The 24,331-nt window shown below is 46.5% G+C and overlaps 1 protein-coding gene across 3 annotated transcripts in view; it reads right to left on the reverse strand.

Moving 5' to 3' along the window:
- The window catches only part of LIMS2 (LIM zinc finger domain containing 2), a 46,739-nt gene extending 26,362 nt beyond the window's left edge, over positions 1-20,377 (reverse strand). The window contains exon 1 of one of the 3 annotated variants that reach the window (XM_006261791.4): positions 20,157-20,377. In XM_006261791.4, the coding sequence (XP_006261853.2) occupies positions 20,157-20,167 (11 nt within the window). In that variant the 5' untranslated portion in view covers positions 20,168-20,377. Of the gene's footprint in view, positions 1-14,136; positions 14,934-19,420; positions 19,759-20,156 lie in introns of those variants that run through there. The other 2 variants (XM_059730889.1, XM_019486118.2) reach the window with 2 other exon arrangements.
- Between the last annotated feature and the right edge of the window lie 3,954 nt (positions 20,378-24,331).

The following is a 24,331-nucleotide window of genomic DNA, read 5'->3' on the forward strand; positions in this document are numbered from 1 at the left end:
AATATGCATAATTTGCCCAGTCCAGGAGTCTCCTGATAACGTCTTGCATGGCTGCCATGCACACACATGGAAAAGGGGTGATTTAGAATTCAGAGAGAGGGAAAAATCTTCATGCAAACTGAGGATTAAGAGGAGGACATGATAAAGGAAAATAAAAAGACACTAACCATTTGTCGTTTTACATCCAGCCAAATAAATATTTACTGAAGAGATCACCCAAGCAGTTCTCACTTTTAAAAAAGGGGATAAAGTATATTTAAATTTCACATCTTATAGAAAAAAATCTTTGGTCAGCTCCATATGTGAAGGACTTCAGGTCTAGGAACTGATCTTTACATTTCATCTGCCCTTCACCAATTGGTTATGACCAGGGATCCGGGTTTTCCATTTCCATGGAAAGATGCAGATTTTCCCTTTAAAGGAGAAAAACCCAAGAAACTGCATGCTTCCCCTTGCAGGCTGGCAGAGTTCCAGCCTGCAAGGGGCTGCTTGGGGCTGGGGGGAGTGGGAGGGGGGTGATCAGAAGCAGGGAGCCACATTCATGTGCACATGCACACAGCCAGCAATGCAGCCAGGCAGCGTGGCGGACAGCAGATCCCGCAACTCCCTGCTGGTAAGTCAATGAAGGGGAGGGGGAGGCATAGGTGACAAATGGGGGAGTGGAGGGGGCATAGGCAATGCGGGGAGGAAAATGGGGGGGCATGTGCCCTCCCAGATTTCTGCACCCACAGTGGGGCACGGGGCTGCAGCCTGGTGGGACCAGCACCAAGCAGGAGCTGCCTCCACAGCCCAGAGGTTGGGACCCAAGCAACCACCAAGGTGTGGCACCCCCTGCCTGCCCAGCAGCAGCAGGGGTGGTACAGCTCCATGTCAATGCCACCACAGTGCCTAACCTTGGCAGCCATGACAGTGCAGCTGGCACGGGGCTCCCAGCAGCAGTAGCGGCATGGAGTTGTGTCCCCCCGCTTCTGCAAGATGGGCAGGGGGTGCCTCACCTTGGTGGCCATTGCGTCACAGCACTCTCTTCCATGCTGGGTCCTGTCCACTGGGCCACAGAGGTGGCTCCTGCCCAGAGCCAGTCCAGCCAGGCTGCAGTCCCATGCTCCACTGTGGGTGCAGAAATCTGGGGGGGTCGATGCATCATCCCAATGCATCACCTATGTCATCATCTATGCCTATACGCTCCCTGCCTCACATACTGGGGGGCTGTGGCTAGTGTCATGACCCAATGATTGTGTGTGCGCTTCGGCACTGCAGAATTATTTCCCGCCACATGGAGCTTTCTCTGCACGGTGCAAGTCTCAGCTGCAGAGAGAAAACCCGGTGCAAAGGAGTTCCCGCCACCCGTATGCAAATTCGTACCCTATTATTGGCTGATTCTAAATTATTCCTACGTGGCGGCTAGCAATTGGCTCACTAGCCGTATAAAAGGTTAGAGCAGTTTCCGCCCAAGTTGTAGAGGACTCCACAACCATCTCGTGGGGACTCTGAGCACGCGGCAGAGTAATAGAAACTTTGTGCGCGTCTCAGAGGAGTTCGGCGGCCTGATCAACCACCAACCTCTCCCCGTCTCGTTCGTTAAATTCTTAAGACGTATCTACAGTTTTGCGTGCTCGTCAAGGGTATCCAGGGCTCTGTCGTGTTTGTTTTTGCAGAGCCTAGCAAACTCCGTGTGTGTGTCTTCGGTGGAGCCTAGCAAACTCCACTTGTGTTTGTCTGTAACTGCAACTCAAGAAAGTTTTTCCTGCCTGCACTGCGACCACCTACAGTGTAAGTAAAACAATCTTTAATTAACTGCTACGAGTCTGTGCCTAATTCTAGTCCGTCGTGCAAAAGTACCCGCCCTACCATTGCGGGCTCCCGGCCACAGCCCGCCGTGCACCCCCGAAAGCCTCGGACCGCTCCCGGCCCGCACACCTGGGAGTGAGGGGCAACAGCATGGGCAGGGACAGAGCACCGGCATATCAGGGCTGCTCAGCATCACAGAACAGCAGGGGGGGACAGCCGCAACTGGGCCTGTGTCCTGGTGAGCTAGAGGAGTAGGGGAAGCTCTGATTTTCCATGATAAAAAAACCCAAATCAAACAAAATAAATAGGTATTTAGAATTTATTTTATTATAATTGATTGAGACACAGGCAGGCTTCCAAATTGCTTTAAAAATATAAATATATCAATAAAACATTGTATTTAACTACTGATACACACACACACACACACACACACACACAGAGTAGCATTTCATTTTAATCACAGAAAAATTTTGGGTTTTTTTAATCAAATAATTTTAGAATTTTATTTTTTTTTAATAGAGAAAACCAAGATGCCTGGTTATGACTAGGTCTTGCCATGACGATGTCAAAGTGGAACCATCACAAATATATAAGACATATGTTATGTTCTTGAGGCAAAAAAAAGGCTCAGCTGGCCAAGCCCACATTGACAATAGCCACTTCCCTTTTCTTCCTAGACCTTTCCTGGGCCCTCTGGGAAACAATGAATGTGCAGCTGTTTGATGAACTGGAATTCTTCACTGAGGACCGACCCTACATGGCAAATATAACCAGAACTACGGAACCTGTTTATAACATGACTGCTCCCTGACTCCATTACAATATAGCCAAAATTTCTAGGAGACTTATAACTGTCAGAGGACAACTGTAATAAATGGCTTCCTGGATTTAGTTGCAACTGTAGTGTAGATAAGGCTTGATAACAGCAACAGACCTTGCTTAACCAGGGACTGAATTTTACACTGCTATCATCTCTTCATTCAGCACTTCATCCTCTTATGACATTTATTATTTGCTTTCAAACCAAGCTTTAGACTTAAGTTCAAGAAACTAATTTCATAACAGTCACAGGATGTTAAGATACAAGTCTTTCTCCAAAAAAGACAGTCCTAAACCAGGAAAAGCCATTTCCAGAGTAAATTACTTGTAAATTGTCTGCAAAATATCAAATACAAGAGTACCCATTGTTTAAATAAAGATCTAGCAACACAAAGACAGGAAAGATTAAAAACAAAGCAAGTCTGACAAAACATCCTGAACTTGCCCCACCTCCTCCCCCTCTCCTCCCTTCCCTTAGGCTTTCACACACTAAAAATGGCACAACTGAGGAGCCAGGACAGAGGTGAAGCACTGGATTTTCTACTCTTTCACTAGCACATATCATAGCTTTAAGTAATTCAGTTTTGGGCACAGTGCAGGTCCCTGAGACAATGGGGAGGACACAAGGGTCCAGGCCTACATAGACAACCTCAATGTCCTATGCACAGACAAGTGGTCTATTGAAAAAGTACCACAGCACGCACAGGTACACAGAACAGTGACAGGGACCAAGCTCAATGTGAGCAAAAGCAGCTATCTAGAATCATATAAAATTAGAGTTGGAAGGACCTCAGGAGGTCATCTAGTCCAACCCCCTGGCTCAAGTTCATCTAGTTCAACCCTGAACTAGATCATCCCAGCCCAGGCTTTTTCTTAAATACCTCCAAGGATAGAGAGTCCATAACCTCTCCAGGTAACCTGTTCCATTGTTTTACTACCTTCCTAGCGAGAAAGTTTTGCCTTATAGCTAGCTTAAACTTCCCTTGCTGCAACTTGTCCTTGTTCTGTCATCTGCCACCATTGAAAATAGTCTAGCTGCATCCTCCTTTGAACCCCCCTTCAGGTAGTTGAAGGCTGCTTGCTATTAAATCCCCTTTAAGTCTTCTCTTCTCCAAACTAAATAAACCCAGTTCCCTCATCCTATCCTCACAAGACAGGGGTTGGCAACATTTCTGGCTGGAGTGCCAAAATCACCCCAACCTCCATTCACGCTGCCAGGGGCCCGATCCTCTTTGATGGCAGTGGCTGCATACATGTTTCTGGGTGGATGGCAGGGGAGGATCCAGGGTTACGTTGCCCCAGCCCCTCCTGCATCATGTGCTGCAAGCCACGCATACACCCACTGCTGCCATGGAACCAGTGCTGGAGCTCCGCAGCCCTGGCACCAGCTCCATGGTGGCAGCAGCTACACACGTGCCTCCAGGCGGACAGTTGGGGAGGAGCCACAGTTACGCTGCCCCAGGCCCCTTACCGGCCATGTGCCCAAAGGTGTGCGCACAGCTGCTTCAGCTACAGAACTGGTGCCAGGGCTGCAGAGCCCCATGCACCTGTTTGCAGCCTCCTGGCTCCAGCGGGCCTGGCCCAGAGCCCAGGTCAGGTATGGTGTGCCGAGGAAAAAACGGCCTTCCGTGTTATGTTCCTGCAAATGTGCCAGTGGGTGCCGACCCGTCATGAGTCATGTGCCCCAGCTCCCTAACCATTTTCATTGCCCTCCACTGGACTCATCCTTTCTGCATGGGGGGGCAAAACTGGACACAGTACTCCAGATGTGGCCTTACCAGTGCAGAATAGAGGGGAATAGTCACTTCCGTAGATCTGGTGGTAACGCTTTGACTAATACAGCCCAGTATGCCATTAGCTTTCTTGGCAACAAGGGCACACTGCTGGATCATATTCAGCTTACTGTCCACTGTAACCCTCAGGTCCTTTTCTGCAGAGCTGCTGCCTAGCCAGTCAGTCCCCAGCCTGTACCAGTGCATGGGATTGTTCTGTCCCAAGTGCAGGACTTTGCACTCATCCTTGTTGAATCTCATGAGATTCCTTTTGGCCCAATCCTCCAATTTGCCTAGGTCACTCTGAATCCTAGCCCTACCCTCCAGCATACCTACTACTCCCCATAGCTTGGTGTCATCTACAAACTTGCCAAGGGTGCACTCTATGTCATCTTCCAGGTCATTAATTAAAATACTGAACAAAACTGGCCCCAGGACTGATCCCTTAGACACTCCACTTGATACTCTAACTAGACATCGAGCCATTGACTACTACCCTCTGAACCCAATGATCCAGCCAGTCTTCTAGCCACCTTACAGTCCATTCATTCATCCAACCTGGACTTCCTTAGCTTCCTTGCGAGAAGAGAAAGCTGCAGGAGGCTGTGTTAAAGGTAGGGGTGCACCAATGAATATTTTTTGGGTTGATACTGATGGCCAATTATTAACGAGCCATATCACCCGATACCAACGCGATTGCCAATATGCAGCCCGGCAGCTTGGAGAGCAGCGTCATGAAGTATTTGCAGGTCACGTGCTACAACACTGGGGAGTGTATGTACTGCTATGCATGAGCCTACCCACCAGTGTGGTTCTGCAGAAGCCTGAAGCAATTCCACAGCAAGTACAAAACCTAGAAACGACACTAGCGAACCACCACAAGATACAGGAGGTGGTGAGAAAGAGGGACATTGCATCACCCACAGACTTACTCCCTGGTGACAGCTGCCAGGCTGTGTGGGAAAGGATCTTCCATGAGGACTTGCAGAAGGAACTCAGAGATGTGAACTGGCAGGTAGCCCACTGAGCACTCCCAGTGCAGGTGCAAGGCCACAGAGAAGGGCAGAGAAGCCAACCATACTGTCCCAGTAAAACCTGCCCATGAAAGGCAGACAATTTACCACCTCCTCTGGTACTGTCCATATGCCAAAGGGGTTTGGAGGAGTATAAACACTTTTCTCAAGATAGTAATAAGGGTCAAAATTCTAACCCAGAGAAGTGGTGCTGTTCAGGCACCTGTCCAAGCAGCAGGGGACCCCAATGGCCTGCTTTGACAAATTGACCTCCTGCTTCAGAAACACCTTGTGGAAGACCAGGAACTTGCTCATGTACAGGCATGCAAACATCTCAATACAGGCCTGTGTCAAAATGGGACTAAATGAGATGCAAGGGTACTACAACAAAGCAGTAGAAGACATTGGGAAGATGGCAGGGATCATGAAGAAGAGGATGTATTGGCACAGACTGTTCAGAGGTGGGACCCCTGAAGAAAGGGATGATGAAAATTATGACGATGACAATGATGGCAGTGGAACCAACAAGAGAGATGACAATGACAGCAATGACTGAAAGGATTGGGAAATAGACAGGGGAAGGGGAGGACAGAGGGGGCATCATTGAGGGGCACAGGTGATGGTGATGGACACACAAACACAGGAGCATGGCTGAGCGGGTGCGCACTGCAGCTATTATGATGGGAATATGTACGGTGTAATTGCAATGATACATTTTGGACTGGCAAGTGAGCCACAGTGACAGGTTTGTGGTGTGTATGTGTGTGTATTTTTTTTTTTTTTTGCAAAAAAAAAAAAAAAAAAAAATCAAATAAAAAAAATCAGTTTTTAGGAAAAAGTAATTTCACAGGAGCAAGTTATTTACCATTCTAATTAGGAGTGGGTTTCTGGATAAATATATGCTCAGACTTTTTCAAAAAAAATTGACAGCTGTGCTTCAAAACATTGCTCTAAGGCCTAGTAAAATTATCTGAGCATGATTTATGGGAAATGGAAGTTAATTTGGAGATCTTTCTTATGCCATTATTAGAACTGTTGTGCTAATACTTAAGCATCAATGTGTCATTGAACACTATACATACCATATTTACTCAAACAGAAGAAGATGACCCCCCAATAATTAGATTCTATATATGGAAAAATGTATACGTTTGTTATAATTTTCCAGGTATAAAATCTAATTATTGGAGATCTGCCTTGAATTTGGCCTTGTCCCACTGCTACAGCCACAAAAATAAATCTGGAGGGGTTAGAAAGTCCCTTTGCTCTCTGTTTCCCCCCAGCTTTTTCCCCTGACAGCCCCTTCCCCCTCTCCTTACTATCATACCCTGCTCTCCCTGAGCACATGGAAGTGACGAGCAAATTTGCAAACAATAACCTTGAAATTAAACATGACTATAACAATTTGTATATACGACCCATAGACTTAGTTTATCCAGAATTGATGTATGTTACCTTTTTATCAAACTGCTGCAAGTTTTAACGCAGGTACTCCATAAACACACATTGAAACAGCACTTTGGCATCTAGTTATATACAGTGCAAACTATGTATGATATTGGCCCAAAGCCAAAGGCTTGTGATTTACTACATAGTTAATTAGGCTGAGCCTCAGAGTCAACAGCATTTCAAACCATTGTGACCCCACAGCCACCACTGCTCAGTATGTGTGTGTTCTCCAAAACCTCCCACAAAGTATCCATGTGCTATTTAGCCCCCACTCATGACTGGAACTGGACATTCTTGTCAAAAGTCCTGGGATACTCCAAAAATTTATATGCAGATGGGGTGCAGGGCAATTTGATCCAGCTTCACCTCAAGGAGGGCAGGGCCACATAATCATAGGCACCAGGCTGAGAGAGGACATGACAGACAGATTCTGGGTGAACTGTTTGGGGGCCCATTTTTTGATGTTTACCAGGCATTTAAGGCTGGTGGAGAAACAGGAATCATTGGAAATGGAAAAGGCACAGCTCAGTTGTGGGAGTAAAGAGAAAGTCTAAATGTATGCATTATAGTGGCTCACCATGACTTGGAAAAGAGTTGGCTGTGAGCAGGACTGCACGCAATGGGCACTACCACATAACTTATTCAGATGGGCTGCACCAACCTCTTGTTGTGGTAATGTGGGCCACATATTTTATAATCATGATCAGCGTTGGCTGCATATAAATCAGCTTCATAGTTGGATTCTACTGATGAGCACATGCAGCTTTTGGCAGAAGTTTAATGATAACCAGTGTATTTAGAGAGATGTCATTGTATGCAATTATAAGATGAGGGGCTTTTATCCATATGCCAATTGTGGGGGAAAAACCTCTTCTTGTGTTTGAGTAAATACGGTATTTGCACTCTAAAGACTGAGTATAAGACTACCATATAAGAATTTTTATACAAAAGCAGCAATTGAGCATCTTTTCCTCCAGAGAAACATCACCTATGAGGCAATAATACACTACAGCTGCAAGAATTTTCTGCCACTCGTTTTCTTTCAAACATCCCCACTTAAAATCTCAGCAGAGATGCAGAGTTGGAGAGCCAGCTGACAAGGGCCAAAAGAGTACTATGCAAAGAAGTCACAAGGTATATCCTGAAGTGGCTGGGTTAGGAGGAGCTCATATCTAGAATATGGACGCGAGAAAACTAGGAAGAGAAGCAAAGAGAAGGAAGCACAAGATCAGTTGCAATATTTCTGCCAAGTAGCCTAGTTTTACTTCCGACATCAGAAATATGCTGCCTGTAATGACAGGTTATGTATCATAGCCTTCATGGTACAGAGGCTTAAGAAGAATAGTAGAGCTGCAAATCCAAGAATGATTTTTGTCACTAACAGCAACATTAAAAAGTTGATAGGAATCTTGGCTACAGGCTTCTGGTTTATTAGGCAAAATTTCCAATGTATTGCCATGTGACAAAACATTTGGTCCTGCATCAGCCAGTTCCCACAGAGAAAGGTATATTTTTGCTTCAGCAGTGAAACAGTCTATCTTCACCAGCTTTGCACCTGTCTGAAGAATCATGTTAATATGCAGACAGGCTGAAAAAATCATGGGTGTTTGGAGAAGAAAAACAAGAGTGAGAGAAGATGCTCTATAAGTATTTAAAGGGATGAGCACTGTACCTCCACTAGGGAATTTTACAAAAAATATTTACTATGGGTTCTGCTCCACCAGTGCTATCCATTATACAGACAAGGCTTTGGGAGACCCTGGCATCTATGCCATCGTGTCAGTTTCACAGTTGTTAGGGGCTGGAAGAGACCTTACAGATCATTGGGTCCAGCCCCCCTGCACTTGGGCAGGAAAGGCTGCAAATGATCCCAGAAAGATGGACGTCAAGACATTTTTTGAAGATTGCCAGGTTGGACAACTGTACCACTTCTAGGGGGAGCCTGTTCCAAACCCTGGGTACTCAGCTTGTAAAGAAGTTTTTCCTTATGTCTAGCCTGAAGCAAACTTCAATCCCATTATTGAAGTGATCTTGTGCCCATTATTTCTTGTTCTCCCTTGGGGGGCCTCGGAGAATAGATGCTCTCCCAAACCCTAATATTCACCCCTGATATACTTGTAGGCTGCAACCAAGTCCCCCCTGAGTCATCTCTTCTCCAGGCTGAACAATCTCAAGTCCCTCTGCCTCTCCTCATATGTCTTGGTCTCCAGGCCTCTAATCATGCATGTGGCCCTCCTCTGAACTGTCTCTCGAGCTTCTCCACATCCTTTTTGAAGTGCGGCGCCCAAAACTGGACGCAGTACTCTAGCTGCAGTCTCACTAAGGCTGAGTACAGAGGGAGGATGACGTTCTTTGCCTTACTCGAGATGCCTCAGTGGATGCATGCCAGTGTTTGGTTAGCTCTGCCAGCTATGGCATCGCATTGGTGGCTCTTGCTCATTTTGTCGTCAGTCATAACACCCAGGTCTTGTTCAGTTGTGGTGCAGGCAAGCAGAGCACTGCCGAGCCTGTAAGTGTGGTGGATTATTTCTCCCTAGGTAGAGCACTTAACTTTTCTCTGTAGTAGATGATGTCAGGTTGAGGTCTGCCCACTTCACAAGCCCGTCCAGGTTGACCCATATTGCCAGCCTGCCTTCAATCGTGACAACATTCCCCCATAGCTTGGTGTCGCCAGCAAACTTTGCCAGATTGCTTGTAATACCTGAATCCAAATCATTAAGGAACATGTTGAAGAGCACTGATCCGAGTACTGACCCCTGAGGGATGCCACTGGTCACCCTCTGCCATGACGACTCAGTTCCATCAATACCCTTTGGAGTTATACCTGCCAGGTCAGACAGGGCCAAGAAAGAAGCAGCAGCCAGAGCCTTGTTACCAGACTTTCAGTTGAAACACTGAATAGGGGGTTTAAAATCCTTACTGTAGAAAGGGAGAGAAATGTTTGCACTGATGTTGCCAGTTTATGGCTTACTTTAACAGAATAATGAGAAAAAGCCTTACTTCTGAAAAAAAAAAAATCATTTCAACTCCCCTTGCCATTTTCACCCTCCAAGTCTTACTGAATAAGCATTTTTACCTGATATTAAGCTACACTGGTAACAAGGCTACTTAATATTTTTCCCTTTGGAAGGGCTACCAACAGTTTGCACAATTTTAACCTGCTTTTATAAATGTAATATTTCTTCTGATTAGTGGAACTGAGACTGCCCAGGCTCATGTACTTGATAGCATTATACATACAAATTTTACTGTTTCCCATTTAGTTCCTCTTTTTGTTTACATTGGATTTATCCAGCAACCAATGAAAGTGAATTAAAACTGGATGTAAACACTTTTTTCAGTAACCTGACTAAACTACAAATTGACAGTGCTTCTTTGGCGTACCAGGTTCTCTCTCTCCCTCCCTGCCCTAATGCTCAAAAGGAACATTCCTATTTCCTTTCCCCATTACCCAACAATTTTTGGTCAACCTGCTGCTCCCACTCTCCTCTGTCATTCTGTGGGTAAGTGAACATAAGAAAAGCATACGGTCTAGTTTACAGCCTTAACATGGCAAATTAACATAGGAGACCATGGGTTTCTCATAACTCTTGGTCTGCTCACCACAGTTAGGAGTTATGTGAGCAAGCCAGAGTTTCAAGAAATCAGAATTCCACTCCTCCACACATTCCAGCAGGGAACAGGGAATACAGTGTCTGCAGGGCTATCCCAAAGGGGATAATCCTCAACATAAAGACACTTGAGAGGCAAGTTGCAGCTACCCTACATGCACACTGCAACAGGTTCAGTGTTCCTCCCATCCTCAAGACAGTAACATATTTGCTTTAGATAACTATTATTTATTGAGATGCCTTAAATTTATAATAGTCCCCTCAAACCAGGGAAAAGTCTTTTCAATCAGCCTAAGCATATATTTTCTAACAGTTTTGTAGATGTTATCTTTTACTACTTCTAACCAAAAAAAATCCCTCTTAAGGTTTTCAAGCATGTATCATTTTTCCTCTTTACATTTGACTGATGCTAACTTATTTCTCATGAGGGCTCACCCCCCCCCCCATATCCCATACTTATTTTTCAAAGAAGTACTTTGAAAAAACCTTGCACTCTCTCTCTCCCCCTCATACACATAGATAGAATTTACCAGATACTGTAACTTATATAAAAACCATGCCCTGTCTAAACATGCCTGTCCATCATTATAAAGAGATATTGACATGAATTTGAGATGACTGTCATTTGCCTAAAGAGGGAACACTAACTATTTGGTTGTTTTATTTAGGGAATAAGAGAAAAGAAAACTACAAAAAAAATTCCTTAGCGAGAAAAAAAACCCTATGCTTAAAAAACCCTCTCCAAAATACAAAATGCAAATTTGCTAGCAGATTATAATGTAGGGCATTGTCATACTTTGAATGGAGGGAGTTGCATGGTTCTATGTTTACTTCCCCTCAGTAACTTTCACAAAAACTTACATGTGAAAAGAATTCATTTTCCAAAACTGGAACCCTCCAAATTCATCCTGGGACCTACAAAATTAAGTTTTGCCTTGTCTGCATGTGCTCAGACTAACGCTTTGGTTATTTTCCTTTTTCAAACTTGCAAAAAGTGTTACATTGCCAAACAAATGTCAATCCTATAACAAATATGCAAGTTTGATTTCTATATCAACCCTGGAATACCCCCAACAAACAAGCAACACCATCACCATCCAACTGACTATTTCAGTTTTTCCTAAGCAAAGGGATAGGTTTGGTAATACACCTGGTGAGTTACAAATTGTAGGTCCTGACAGATCCAGGGGTGGCACAAAAGAGAATTAATTCGAAACCAGAGAACAGTTTATTAAGAATATCTTGCCACTGACCCCATGCAAATAAAGCTGAGGACAGTTTTGACAAACCTAACTGAACTCTGGGCTAAAGCCTAAGAGGCAGGAAAGTCCTAAAACATAAAGGACTTCACAGATTAAAAGCAGCACACAAACTGCACCATGAAGCCAAGCACAAATTACAGCACTGCAGATTACAAATCATGGATATAACATGATTCATGTCTGAACTACCAATAAGCAAACAAATGTCCACATTCTGCAATTAGCTATACTTCCTGAATACTCTTAATGAATAACCAAATACAGACTGCACTGCAGTCATCCATTCTACTATGGTGAAAGGCACAGTTATACCAAGTACTTTTATCATAAAGTAAACTGAGCTCAAACTCCTCTCTGGTGAAGGGGGAAGTACACAGCCCCAGCTGTTATAACTGGGCATCCAAAAACAGGTAAGAAAAAAATAATCTTGGTTATCACCCTTCCCAACAAATGCCCTACCCCTTTTAACTTAATGAGCTTTCAAGCTCTGACAGCTCCTATGGCTATTTTTCTTCTCCACCATCACTGCAGCCTCATCTATACTGAGCTTCTGAGCTAGCTCTCAACTAAGCCCCACTCCTTTGAGTCAATGAAAAAGCAGTCACTGAGAAAGCAAAGTAATCAAAGGGCTTGGGTCTGATGAAGAGACATATTATCCAGCTTATCCATGGCACTTTCTCCTCCAATGGCCTGACAAACACTTAAGCAGGATCAGTGATGACAAAAGTCCACAGTACCTCACATAAGAGTGCTTGTCTGCACAAGGACAATAACCATGTATTAGTCTCTGGCTTCCACAATTGTTGATGACACGGGAAGGCAAAACAGATTCTATCTACAAGGTTGGTTTAGCTTTTTTGTATGCTGACAGGTGTTAAAATTTCTTTCCAATGTCAAAAATGATGTGAAGTTACACACAGGGAAAATGATATTCTGAATGGTTTGGGGAAAAAAAAGACAAACCCACCCACATCTCCTGTATCTCTTCAGCTGCACGCAAAGCCTATAAACCACTAAAAGTACTATGCCAACCCGCACTCCAAAGTCACCCTGTGTTTGTCATTTAAAGGAAACACACTTAGGTGTTGTATTTACCATGCTGTTAGTAAGTTACATTTAGAAAATGCATTAGATAGCAAGGTTACAATGTCTCAATTGATTATTTGCTTTCCAGCAAATAATACCCTTTTCAGATTTAACTCACACATTATCTGTTCTTTTGCAGTTGGATCTTTTTTCTTGTTTGTTTTCAATGATTTTACTTCCCCACCAGTTCCTCAGATGCTTCTCTCTACCTTTTTGCATACCGTTTTTCCCCCTTAACTATCTTTTACTTTGTCTTCCCATCCCAACTCACTTAAATATTTTACTTCTCTTCTCTATTTTAACCAATAAAGACGCCCATTTCCACATTTATCCCCATCCATACAAACTTCATATCTCTTCACACCCTCCCCATTGTAAAGACTGGAAAAGTTGATTAGAAAGTCAACAGGTAGTGAGCTAACAGGAGCGGGGAAGTAACTAATGATTGACCCTGCTCTCTAGCATAAGCCAGGCAACCTCCTAACAGCTAAGAAAAGGGTATGCACGTGGAGAGGGAAGAGGGGTGGGAGTGGAGCACTCTACTGCTACAGTACTGGCAGTGCACTCTGCTTGAGGCTCTATTTTGGTCCTCAACAGCTAGTAAGCGTCTGATAAATTTGATGCCTCCAGCAATTTATGGCTTCCAAAATATCTAATTATCTTACATACCACCACCCTCTCCCCAACACAACTGCTCAAGCCTGCAGCCGATCCTGATCAGAACTTCTGCAAGCTGAAACAAAATAAACACTGAACAAATTCTTGCCAGTTTCCCTAATACTCAAAGAATTTGTGAAATTTCTTACAAATAATCAAGAGTCTGCACAAAGCTAGAAGCTTAATTATCTCTGTAAATGAAACCCTAGATTCTACAGAATCCAAGAGGTCCTCTAGGGAACCAGGAAAACTGCAAAGTTATTTGCAATACGTAATAATAACCATATCTACTTAACCACAGAAATCAAGCAGCACTGAAGTCAGATGAGCATTTAAAGGAAGCATGACATTTTACACAAAGTTCTTGTTCTAAAACTGTGCCTAAAACCCTCACTATTAGTAAGGCCAGCAACTCTATAGTGTCTGAAGGGCCAAGTATGATGCTTTAGATACAAATGGGTCTCCACTGTTTCTTTCCTGTTATTGTTAAAAACTGAAAGCCTCTGACAGGAAACTTGTTGCTTCAGTGTGCTAGCTGGAAATAAAAACATGCTACATTCAGCCCGCCTAGCCATCTTCAAACAATGCCTGCTCAAAAAAAAAAAAAAAGGGGGGGGGGGGAAGGAGCCTGAGGAAACATTGCTATAATCCTAATCCATTCATTTTGGAGACCTACCCAGGCATTCCAACCGTCGTATCTGTCTTGTGGCTCAGAAATAACCTGGTGCCACTTAACCGATCCTGCCGGCGCTGGTAAAGCTTGGAGGATGTCAGTCCCTTAAGTCGCATGCCGGCCATGGCACCCCACGCCACCATAAAGGAGAATGCAGAAAGACAACTGAAACAGCATTTATAGTTCAGTGAGTCACTTTCCTTCTGGGAGTTCCCCTTACTTCTCAGCAGGATGGGCAGAATCCTGCCCAAGTACTGCTTCTTACGCTTCACCTGTTAAATTCCTAATGGATCCACCAATTCTTCTTCCCTGCATCCTAGTAGCAGTTACTTATTTAAGACGGCATAATAAGGCATCTTCACCGATGATTCATCCTGTGTCAGACTTGCATTCCAATTCTACACAAGTTCTGTTTTTCAAAAGACATTTAAAACTCTCATTCTTCAAGTAACATATCCACTTAAGCTAATAAGGTGCCTCAACCAAGTGCAAACAACAGTAGACTGCAGAACGGATTAGCAGATCCTCTCAGCAAAGTGCTCAGGATTTTATTGCAGGCTTGCATCCGATCCTGGCTATTCTAAGTCAGGCCCATGCAGACTGTTGCATCATAAAACGTCTTCATGATATTGCAATCAACAGAACCCTTCATTCCATTTGGATTAAGCGTATCCCCAGAAGTTAAATCACGAAGACTCCTGCTCTCTAGATATACTCCAGGCTACAAAAGTGGCATACTGCACTGGACCAGGAAGCTGCGAAGACTGACATATTTTACATTCCAGCCTCCAAAGCACACACACTGTTGGGAACTGAACAGGGGCTCCAGCCAGGAGCCCACCCTTTATACCACTCCTCCTCCCCGCCCACCCCTTGGACGGAGCGAGGATCACATTACACAAATGGGCCTCAGAGTAAAAAAATATGACAATACAAAAGTCAGTTCTTTAGAGGAACAAAGGGACAAAGTGGAAGGCGAAAGGGATATACAGGTCAGGATGTCATCTTAGCAGCAGCAGCAGCAGCGTCCATGAAAAGCAATCATGTATTGTTTCTACAGTAAATTGAGAAGATACAAGCAGAATCATGAGATTACATATACTGGTACCATGTCTGCACTCTTGCAAACTCTAAGAATAATAAAGTGAGAAAAGTGGAAGGAATGATTTCACAACTGTTTGACTGGTGTGAAACAAAAATGGTCCCTTCTGATCTTAATATCAGAGCAGAAGGGTTTAATCAGAATCCAAGAAAAATGTACTAAGAACATTAGCTTCCAAAAGCAAAAGGCAAGTGGCATCCTCATGGTCAATTCTTCCTAAAGACCTTCTGGAGTTTCATAGTTTGCACCTGAAGGTAACCTGCAAAGATTTTTCTAAAGTTGTCCATATGTCATATTTATTTCACTCTTGACCACAGGCAATGCAAATGTTACAAGAGCCAACAACTTTCTATACTAGCTAGGACCTAAATATATGTTCCTAAAAAAAAGGAAGGAAGGGAAGGGGGGGGGGGTGTGGTAAGGGGCAGAAAGCATCCTTTAAACGCACACACCCCGGCTCTTTTATCAAAGAACATACACCAGCTCAGGGTCCCTCCACATGCCCCTCCCCAGCCTTTCAAAGTCACCTTATGAGGCAATTAATGTCAACACCTTAAGGGAATGCTGTTTAAATTGAAGTAAGAGAAATCTAGCCTTCTGCTTTAGCCAGAAATGGGTATCCCACCCCCAAGAAGAACCTTGTCTAGCAAATTGCTAAGAACTTTTATGTTAGTTGAACCAGTCAGCTAATCTCTGAGAACAGGTTTCTATGGAAAGAATCATTATCTTAATAATGCATATTCACTCAGAAAACCAAAAGCAGCTTATATTAGTTTAAGGCATGAAGCTAGAAGTCTTATAATTACTGACCTTGATATCCTCTAACTCCTTCTACTTGCAATTACATTATAAAATGTGGTCCACATTCACAGCCGTGTCTCCTGTCCACTAAATTAAAACGCAGTGGTCAGAATCTGGCCTACTGGAATACTTTAATGAAAAATAATATAGTCCCTGCTTCTTACCTTAACTGGATTAGGACGAATCAATAAGCATATCTGTACATGCAGCTGCTCTTTCTGTGGACTGCAGGAAGTACAGAGGCGTCTCCAAGTCCCACTGAGACCAAGATTGCAATGACAAAGATCATGTCCTACTAATAATAATGCAGTGAAACAAGCACTTAAAGGACCCTTCTTTAGACTTTGCCTAGAGCTACAAATCTGTAAATGCACTTCCAGTGGCAGAAGCAATAGCATGAACAGCACACATGCCATTTTACTTCAATATTTTCAAACCAAACACCACAGTGGTAAAACAAGAAGAGCCATATTTTTCAGTTTGCTTTATGCCTTTGACAGCACTTTGTTTATTGCCCGTTTCCTTATTTCCCTTTATGTTGAAGGTAGTTTCTAACACAACCATCAGGAAAGGAAACACATCAAAAATGAATAGAGGGGCAAAAGATTAATGGGGAGTATTAACATTACTGGGAGGAAGAAGACATAGGGAAACTTTTTTTCTAAACTGACTAGACTTCTAGAACAAAGTCTTCTTTTAGAGGCAACATCCATCAGGCAAATGATATTTTTAGGTTCTCTGAGACTTTTCAGTGTTTAAGAGAAAAAAAACCCCATACTTTTCTTTATCCTTAATCCTTACATGAATTTAACAAGTCATCTGAGGTTTGAAATAAAGCAACATAAAGCTAGTAAATGCACTAATATGTAGAGAAAGAAATTTCCCTAATTTCTTTTGGTCTTGGTTCTATCTTTGGGTGTTAACTTGCAACACCTGTAGGTATTTTCAGACAAAAGAGTGATTCTTAAAATTGACTGTATTCCTTTAAACCTCACATCAACTTCGAGGTAGTATTATATCTATTTTACAGATTAGTAAGTGAAAGTGTAAAGAACGTTAGTAAATGTAAGTGGTTGCCTATCTCAAATCTTTTGTATTGTTTTAACCCAAACAGTGTACCCACTGTGTACATAATAAATGTCAGTATTTTAAGTTCATTTGCCATACACAAGGAAAGCAGCATTTGCACTTGACAATTTCACATTATACACACACATACACACGTATAGTGCATACATTCTGATTACTATTTTAATTAAATTAACATTCCCTAATGCCGTACATCAGTAAACCTAATTATGGAAGCTATTTACATTTAGGCAGTTATCTGCTCAAATAGAAAAGCAAGAAGAATATATAAGGGAAAATTCAGTTATTGCTTTCTTTTCTCTAGAAAAGGATCTATATTATTATAGTCACTGCATTGAGAAACAGGTTCTTTTGAATCCTCTTATCTGTGTTTCCTCCCTAGCTTTCTTGTTGCTGTGTCAATATCATCTTTGAGTTTGTCTGATGCCCTCTCTCTCCCAAACTGTAAAGATAACAAGACTATCTTGGCTTTTTTTAAAGCTATTGGCCCACCAGTCATGTATGACATTTCTGGCTCTAGCAGTGCTTTACACTGATCGTTTCTATTCATTTCTATTTAAAATTTTAGATAGTATTTTTTTAATGTGTCAGCACACTGTCAGCAAAACTAACTACATATTTGAAAGTGAGCATGTATGCATGTGCTTTGCTGAGTCGTATCCAGAGTACTCAGTGCCTTGCAGGATTGATCCCCAAATGGATTATTCATTTACTGAGAAATAAGCCAGTTGATTTAAAGTTGCAATAAATCTTTCTCTCTGATAATTCCCAAGACAGAATGAGTAACCGTTCTCTGTCTGAGGGAGATATAGAAGCCAAAAGTTAGAAACTTTCATAACTGACACACTTTCCAGGGCAAATGTTTTAAAATTAAACAACAAAACATGTTGCTATTGGAAAGCTCAGGCCACGACTCACTCATTTTGAGACATTCAGGGGGAAAAAAATCAGCCCTCTGTTTTATTGCCTTGGAGGAGGAGAAATTAGAAATCCTGCATGATGCTAGTGAACTGCCCAGAAAGTGTCTCTAGTACTTTGGAATGTTCCACAAAGCCATGATCATGCTCTATATCACCGCCTCTTACTGAAAAGAGTTGTGATTCCTTAAAAGGCAGGGATCTGAAACTGCACTAGGGAACAACACCAGGATTTAACAAAGAGCATGGGGATTTAACTTCTCTTGGTCCTGAACCTGAGTGAACCTTGCCTCCTGTAGAAATTTTAGACAATATCACATACTATTTACAGGCTATGGTATACTAGGATCAGTCACATAGTCCAAATCATTCTCAGATGCTTTTCCCCACCCTCACTCTAGAGTTGGATGGATCCGCTTCTCCGCTCTGCAAATGCTGACAAAGTTTCAGCCACTTGCTCCTATAGCAAGAAGGTTTCTACATGCATGCCCATAGCATCTTCTTATGCCAAAACTGGTGCCATAAGATACTGGCAGCTAAGATTTGGAGGAGGGGATCAGATTCAGCAACAGACTCCAGGAATAGGAAGTAAATGCACTAGGTGCACTCCACCTAACCACATCAGCCTGTCATCCTCCACTTTGCAAACCTATGAAACACTGACCATTTAACAGGTGGGGTAATTATTCAGGTTATTGCAGATGTCTTCAGCAGGCCACACAAGCCACTAGGTGTGCTACAGTCACAGAATGGCAACAAAGTCTAAACCCCAAAGGAGTTACAGTCCTGGATGCAGAATGCCAGGACTGAGGGCAGAGCATGCCCACAAAGTGCCATCCTAAGACCTCATTGCTTGCAAAGTCTAGGCAGACAGTGCCTGCTTAGTGTGCTCTCACAATTCCCTTAGGAAAGAAATGTAGGAGTTGCTTTGGACAGTTTGCTAAAAATATTGGCTTAGTGCTCAACAGGCATCAAATGTTAGGGATTATGCAGAAGAGAACTGTTAACACAACCGAAAGCACCACGGCACCCCCTCCTGCCTCCACGCTGCGTCCACGCCTGGCACGCTGGGCCCCGCTCCGGCCCCCACACCTCCCGCGGCACACACGGAGCGGGCACAGAGAAGGGCAGCCGGGCGGAGGAGCGGCACGGAGGGTCCCCCGCGGGAGGAGAGGCTCCCGAGGCCAGGCCTTTTCCCTCCAGAAAAGAGACGCCGGAGGCGGGACGTGCTGAGGGTTTCCAAACTCCCGAGCGAGCGGCAAAGAGAGGACTCGGTGGGGATTCCCCATTTCCCGTCTCGCACGAGACACGGGCCAGGGCTCATGGCGTGAACCCCGCAGCTGGGAAGTTGCAAACGGCCCCCAGGCAGCTCTTTTACCCCAGGCCGTGCCGTGACGCTCACGCGCGGAACCTCCTGCCACCACACGCCGCGCAACCTGACCACTCAGCCGGGCTCACAAAGGGCTCGCTCGGATTCTCGCTGGAAAGGGCCGCCGGCGGCCATTCGGCGCGGCAGATAGGCGCGCAGCCTCCCAAGGACAACGGCCGAGACCTTCGCCGCTGCCGGCGGCAGGGGAGAGAGCGGCAGCGGAACCCCCCCCTGCTTCTCCGCAGGCCCCTCGGCCCTTCAGCGTCCGCTCCCTGCCACGGGGCGACGCAGGAGCCTGGGCAAGGCGCACCTACGGCCCCAGACGGTAAAGGGCAATTGTGATGAGTTGCCCGCTCGCGCCACAGGGCGGGGAGCCCTGCCCCAGACTCTCCATCGCTTGCACAAGGCCTTCGAGCAGAGCCGGGGCCGGGGTCCCTTCCGGGCCGAGCTCAGGGCACCTCAGGGGCTGGCTCGGGGCAAAGCGGAGCGGGTAGAGGCGGAGGCTCCAGACCCGCCAGGTCCGAGCCCGGGCACAGCCGCGGGGCCGCCCAGCGGCAAGGAACGAGGCACCTGCGGGGGACCGGGACCGGGACCAGGACCAGGACCTACCCTGCCCCTGCCCCAGCGCGGCCCAGGAACGTCCTGGCGCCAAGCCCGCCCGCCCGCTGCCCCCGCCCTCTGCCGGCACCGGGACTGGACTGCCCTGCCCTGCCCCGCCCCGCCCGCCGCGCCTGGCCCCGCTCACCTGCCCGTCATGGCGGCTCCGGCCCGGGGACACAGCCGCTCGGCCCGCGCCCTCCGCGCCGCCCCCTTGGGCGGGAGTCCCGACCTAGAGCCCGCGGCCTTGCCTAGAAAGGGAATGAGGCCGGGAGCGGCGGCCGGGCAGTCCCTGCGCCCTGGGCGGGGCCGCGGCTGGAAGCGGAGGCGCTGCCTTCGGGCGGCCGGGCAGTTCCGGAGCTGAGCGGGGGGCGGGAAAACCCTCCTTCTCGGGAAAAACGGCCTCTGTGCGGGAGGGCGGCGGCGGCGGCTCTGCGCGTGCCGGGTTCAGCGGGAGGCAGCCGGCCGGTGTCGCGCTGCCCCGGGGCTTTGCCCCGCTCTCTGTGTCGGCGGTTTAAGCCTCCTCCTCCTCGGAGGAGGAGGAGGGGTGCTGGCTGCAGCCGGGGCGCTGCGCCCCTGCTCTGGTGGCGACCAAAGCCAGAGGCTCAGGGCTGCCTGCAGGGTCTTGCCCCTCCACCGGGCACAGAGCGATGGCCAGGGCAGCCTGGCCTCAGCCTGTGGTACAGCCATTGCCTCCCTTGCTTCCAGGCTCTGATCAGGGATTGTGGATGGAGGGGTTGAATAACCACCTCCATCCAATGAGGCCACAACAACTGAGCTGGATTTGGGGCACAAGGATTCTGGCTCTGAGGTGCTGGCACTACTGTAGCAGCTGGAAGGGCCTTCAGGATACGGAGTGGAGATCAAGTGGGCCAGAGCTCTGATTTTGGGGTAAAGCTCAATGCCCCACAAGTACTGGAGTGGGTCATGGAGGTTATAAGGATTGCAGCACACCTTCCTGATTTAAAAGATCAAGCAAAGCTTTATTGGCCGCACACAGTTAAAGTAGCAATGCTACACATGTTAAAGTGAATCTCAGCATGCTGCAACAATCTTCAGTGGATGTTAAGAGTCTTCAATCAGCCAGCCATGCTGGGGCAAGGAACCCCAGTCACCATGTCTGCATTAGTCGTGTGATGTTCTTGGGATGCAATCCAATTGTCTTTTACTGTTTCTTTTATGACTTGGCATGACATCACTACTGCTAGGTGGTTGCTAGGCACTGTTGCTATTCTGTTTTATTTTTCTAAGCAGTCTTATCTTTCTAAGTGATATTTTTCAGTATTTACAGCTGGAGTCACCACTTTGTGCCAATTTAGAAAACATAAACCTGTTTGCTCTGTTTCCCAAGGTTGATTTCTTGTTCTTTTCCTTACTGGGACTTCCTGATCTGACTTTTTTTCCATATCTGTTGCTTGTTCTGCTATGTCTCCAAGACTAAGTGCAAAACTTCATGTCAGCTGTTTAAGCCAATCTGGGATTCATCCAGAGGATTCTCATGTCAAGGCACTACAATGAGCCTGTGTTTTCCTTTCTACACTGCCCCACCCCAAAATGCCCCTTCGTTCCCTCCTCCTTCCCTGCATCAGGGTGTGGGAGGGGCAGCTAGCCCACCTTCCCCCTGACTGAGGCTTTGCCTACATAGGGGAAGTTGCTGTGGGGTTTCTCTTAACATCTTCAAAGCCCCTTGTGATGCTCATCCAGCACAACCTGGCTGGGGAGGCCACAGCAGACAGCCCAGCCATGTACTTGAGCATGAGGGATGAAGGCAGACAGGAATGTTTCTAATAGCACAGTGTATCCTACCCTCCAGCACTGAGGTCTGAGCCCCTCCTGGTACAGACTCTCAGCAAACTGTGTTTTGTGCTGAGGCTGGTGGAGAGCAACAAAATGAAGCAGGCGCTGTGTGGAGGTGAGTGCCAGACCCTCCTGCAGGTGCCCCCAGGGGAAATACCATGACCACTAAGGCAGTCTTCCTAGTCGCTGGGGATAACAGGGTATCCAGACTGTGGAATAAGCTCCCTCCAGAGGTGGTGCAATCACCTACCCTGGAAATCTTCAAGAGAAGAGTAGACAGGCACCTTGCTGGGGTCACCTGACCCCCAGTTATCTTTCCTGTTTGGTGCAGGGGGCCGGACCCGATTATCTTCCAAGGTCCCTTCCGGCCTTGCAATCTATGAGTCTATGAACTGCTTTTCTGGCACGGGGTAGTACCAGGGTGGAGGTAATGTATTGTTAACCTCCCACTTTCATTTCCAGTGGGAAGATTTTGGCTTTACATCCACTTTACGGAAATGGGAGACTCCTCCCTAGCTTGCTCCTGTGGGCAAGCAAAACTTAGGGGCATCTGAACTTCAAGCCTCCAGAGTTGAGTCTGAATGTAGGATGTCTGCCAAATGATCTGAGGCCCCAGGTGGGAGTGGAGGATGTTTGCTGGTAGTAGGGCCATATTTGGTTCTTGAATGACCTGCGGATTTGGAATTGATTTGGCTTGGCACACGAAAAAAATTCTTTGAAAATAAAAAAGGTGCCCCCAGTGGGCACCCAAGGCCTAACACATTGCCTGGAGTCCCACTGGAGTGTCCCACACAGGTAAACAAGGCCTCCATTGTACTTCCTGAGCCTGATCCAAATACAAGTGGAGAACCCTCCCCTCCCTGGGCTGGTTGGAAGCTCTGAGCAGCTAGCAGGATTGGGCCCTTTATGACTCTCTCAGAGTACTTCCCAGGAGCTATCACCAATCACCAAGGCTGAAGCTGCCTATAGGCCCTGAGGCTCTTGAACCAAGGACAAATGGAGCAGATTGAATCCTAGTTGTCTCTAGTCCCCTGATGCCTGGTCTGCCTGTCCCAAATTCTCCATCTGCCTGGAGCAAAGCAGGAGCTACCAGGGCATTGTCATGATCACCGGGTCTGCATTCCCTACTGCTGAACCAGCATCTCCTCCCTCTGATGTTCCTGTGTGAATGCCTCATCTTTTCTCCCCCTCTGCAGTTCTGGAAACCTTTGCCCAGGCTGCAAATGTGAAGTTCCATTCTCCAGCATGCGGGCAGCCGCACACTGCCTGTAACAGGGTGGAGGATAATAAGGCGGGGGAAATCCCTGCTCACCCACTCTGGCTCCCCACAGCTCCCTGTGGCCTGCAAGCAAGCAGTCAGCAGGGAGTGATTGGCCTGGCCCATAACCTAGCAACATAGAGAAACCCTGGAGAGCACTGAGAAGCTGCACAGCAGGGGTGAGACTCACCTGGGAGGTGTGACAGCTGGCAGCTGAATGCTGAGCATGCTGATTGGCAGCCTATAGAAGGGGGGGGGGATAAAGACAGGCTGTTACCTAGAGGAAGGGTGTAAAGAGGTTATTAAGTAATGGAGGTTGTGGTGGGAGTGTAGGGGAAGGAGGAGCTCCTACCCAGCATTGCTCTGCTACAGGTATGTAAATTGCTGCTTGCACATTTACAGTGCCACTGGACTAAAGAGAGTTTTTCTTCAAGCAAGGTAGCACTGAGTTTGGGACAAATCTGTTTTAGGGTCTCAGACACAGATGGTGGGGACTTCTCACTCTGAAGTCGAGCCTGCAATGCCACGCATGTGTTGGGAAGCGCATCGGCTGCGCTTGAACCTGGACAGAGGAGCACCAGGAGCTGGGAGTCTCGCTGCTGCCAGCCATGACACCGTGACACCCCACACAAGGACCCTCCTGGAACGGTTCCTGAGGGACGCTGTTTGCAACAAGTACACCGGTGACCTGAGGACCAAACCCAACCAGAGCAAGGTCTTTAATGTCACCTCAAGGTGGGACTCCAGCAACCACTTCGTGCCCAACGAGAGCTTCAAGCATTTTGCGGACTGGCACTTCCTCCACCGTGCCTGCCTCAACTGTATACCTCTGAACAGAGCCATCCACTATGGCTACTGGGACAAGAGGTACTGGCAGTGCGGCTACAAGGCAGAGACTCTCCCCTGCTTGCTGTGTACCTGCAAGCCGCATGCCAGAGCCTGGCAGCTTTGCCACAATGCTGTCCAGGACCACCTAGTGAAAGCCATCCCAGATGCAGCAGGGGAGTTCTCCATAAACCACATCATCCTGGGCTGAGAGAGCCAGATGTGCCCCGACATGATCATTACCAACGAGGAGGCCAAGAATATTGCAATAGTGGACATGACCATCCCCTTCAAGAACCAGTGCCAAGCCTTCACCGACACCTGGGCTTGCTAGTGGGAGGAATACGCCCCACTGGCTGACATCCTGAGGAACTGCAGCTACAATGTGATGGTCGCCACGCTCATCATGGGAGCGCTCAGAGCCTGGTTGGGCAGGTGGGATG

Source organism: Alligator mississippiensis, chromosome 7 (genome assembly GCF_030867095.1).
Source record: "Alligator mississippiensis isolate rAllMis1 chromosome 7, rAllMis1, whole genome shotgun sequence".
NCBI classification, from domain to species: Eukaryota; Metazoa; Chordata; order Crocodylia; family Alligatoridae; genus Alligator; species Alligator mississippiensis.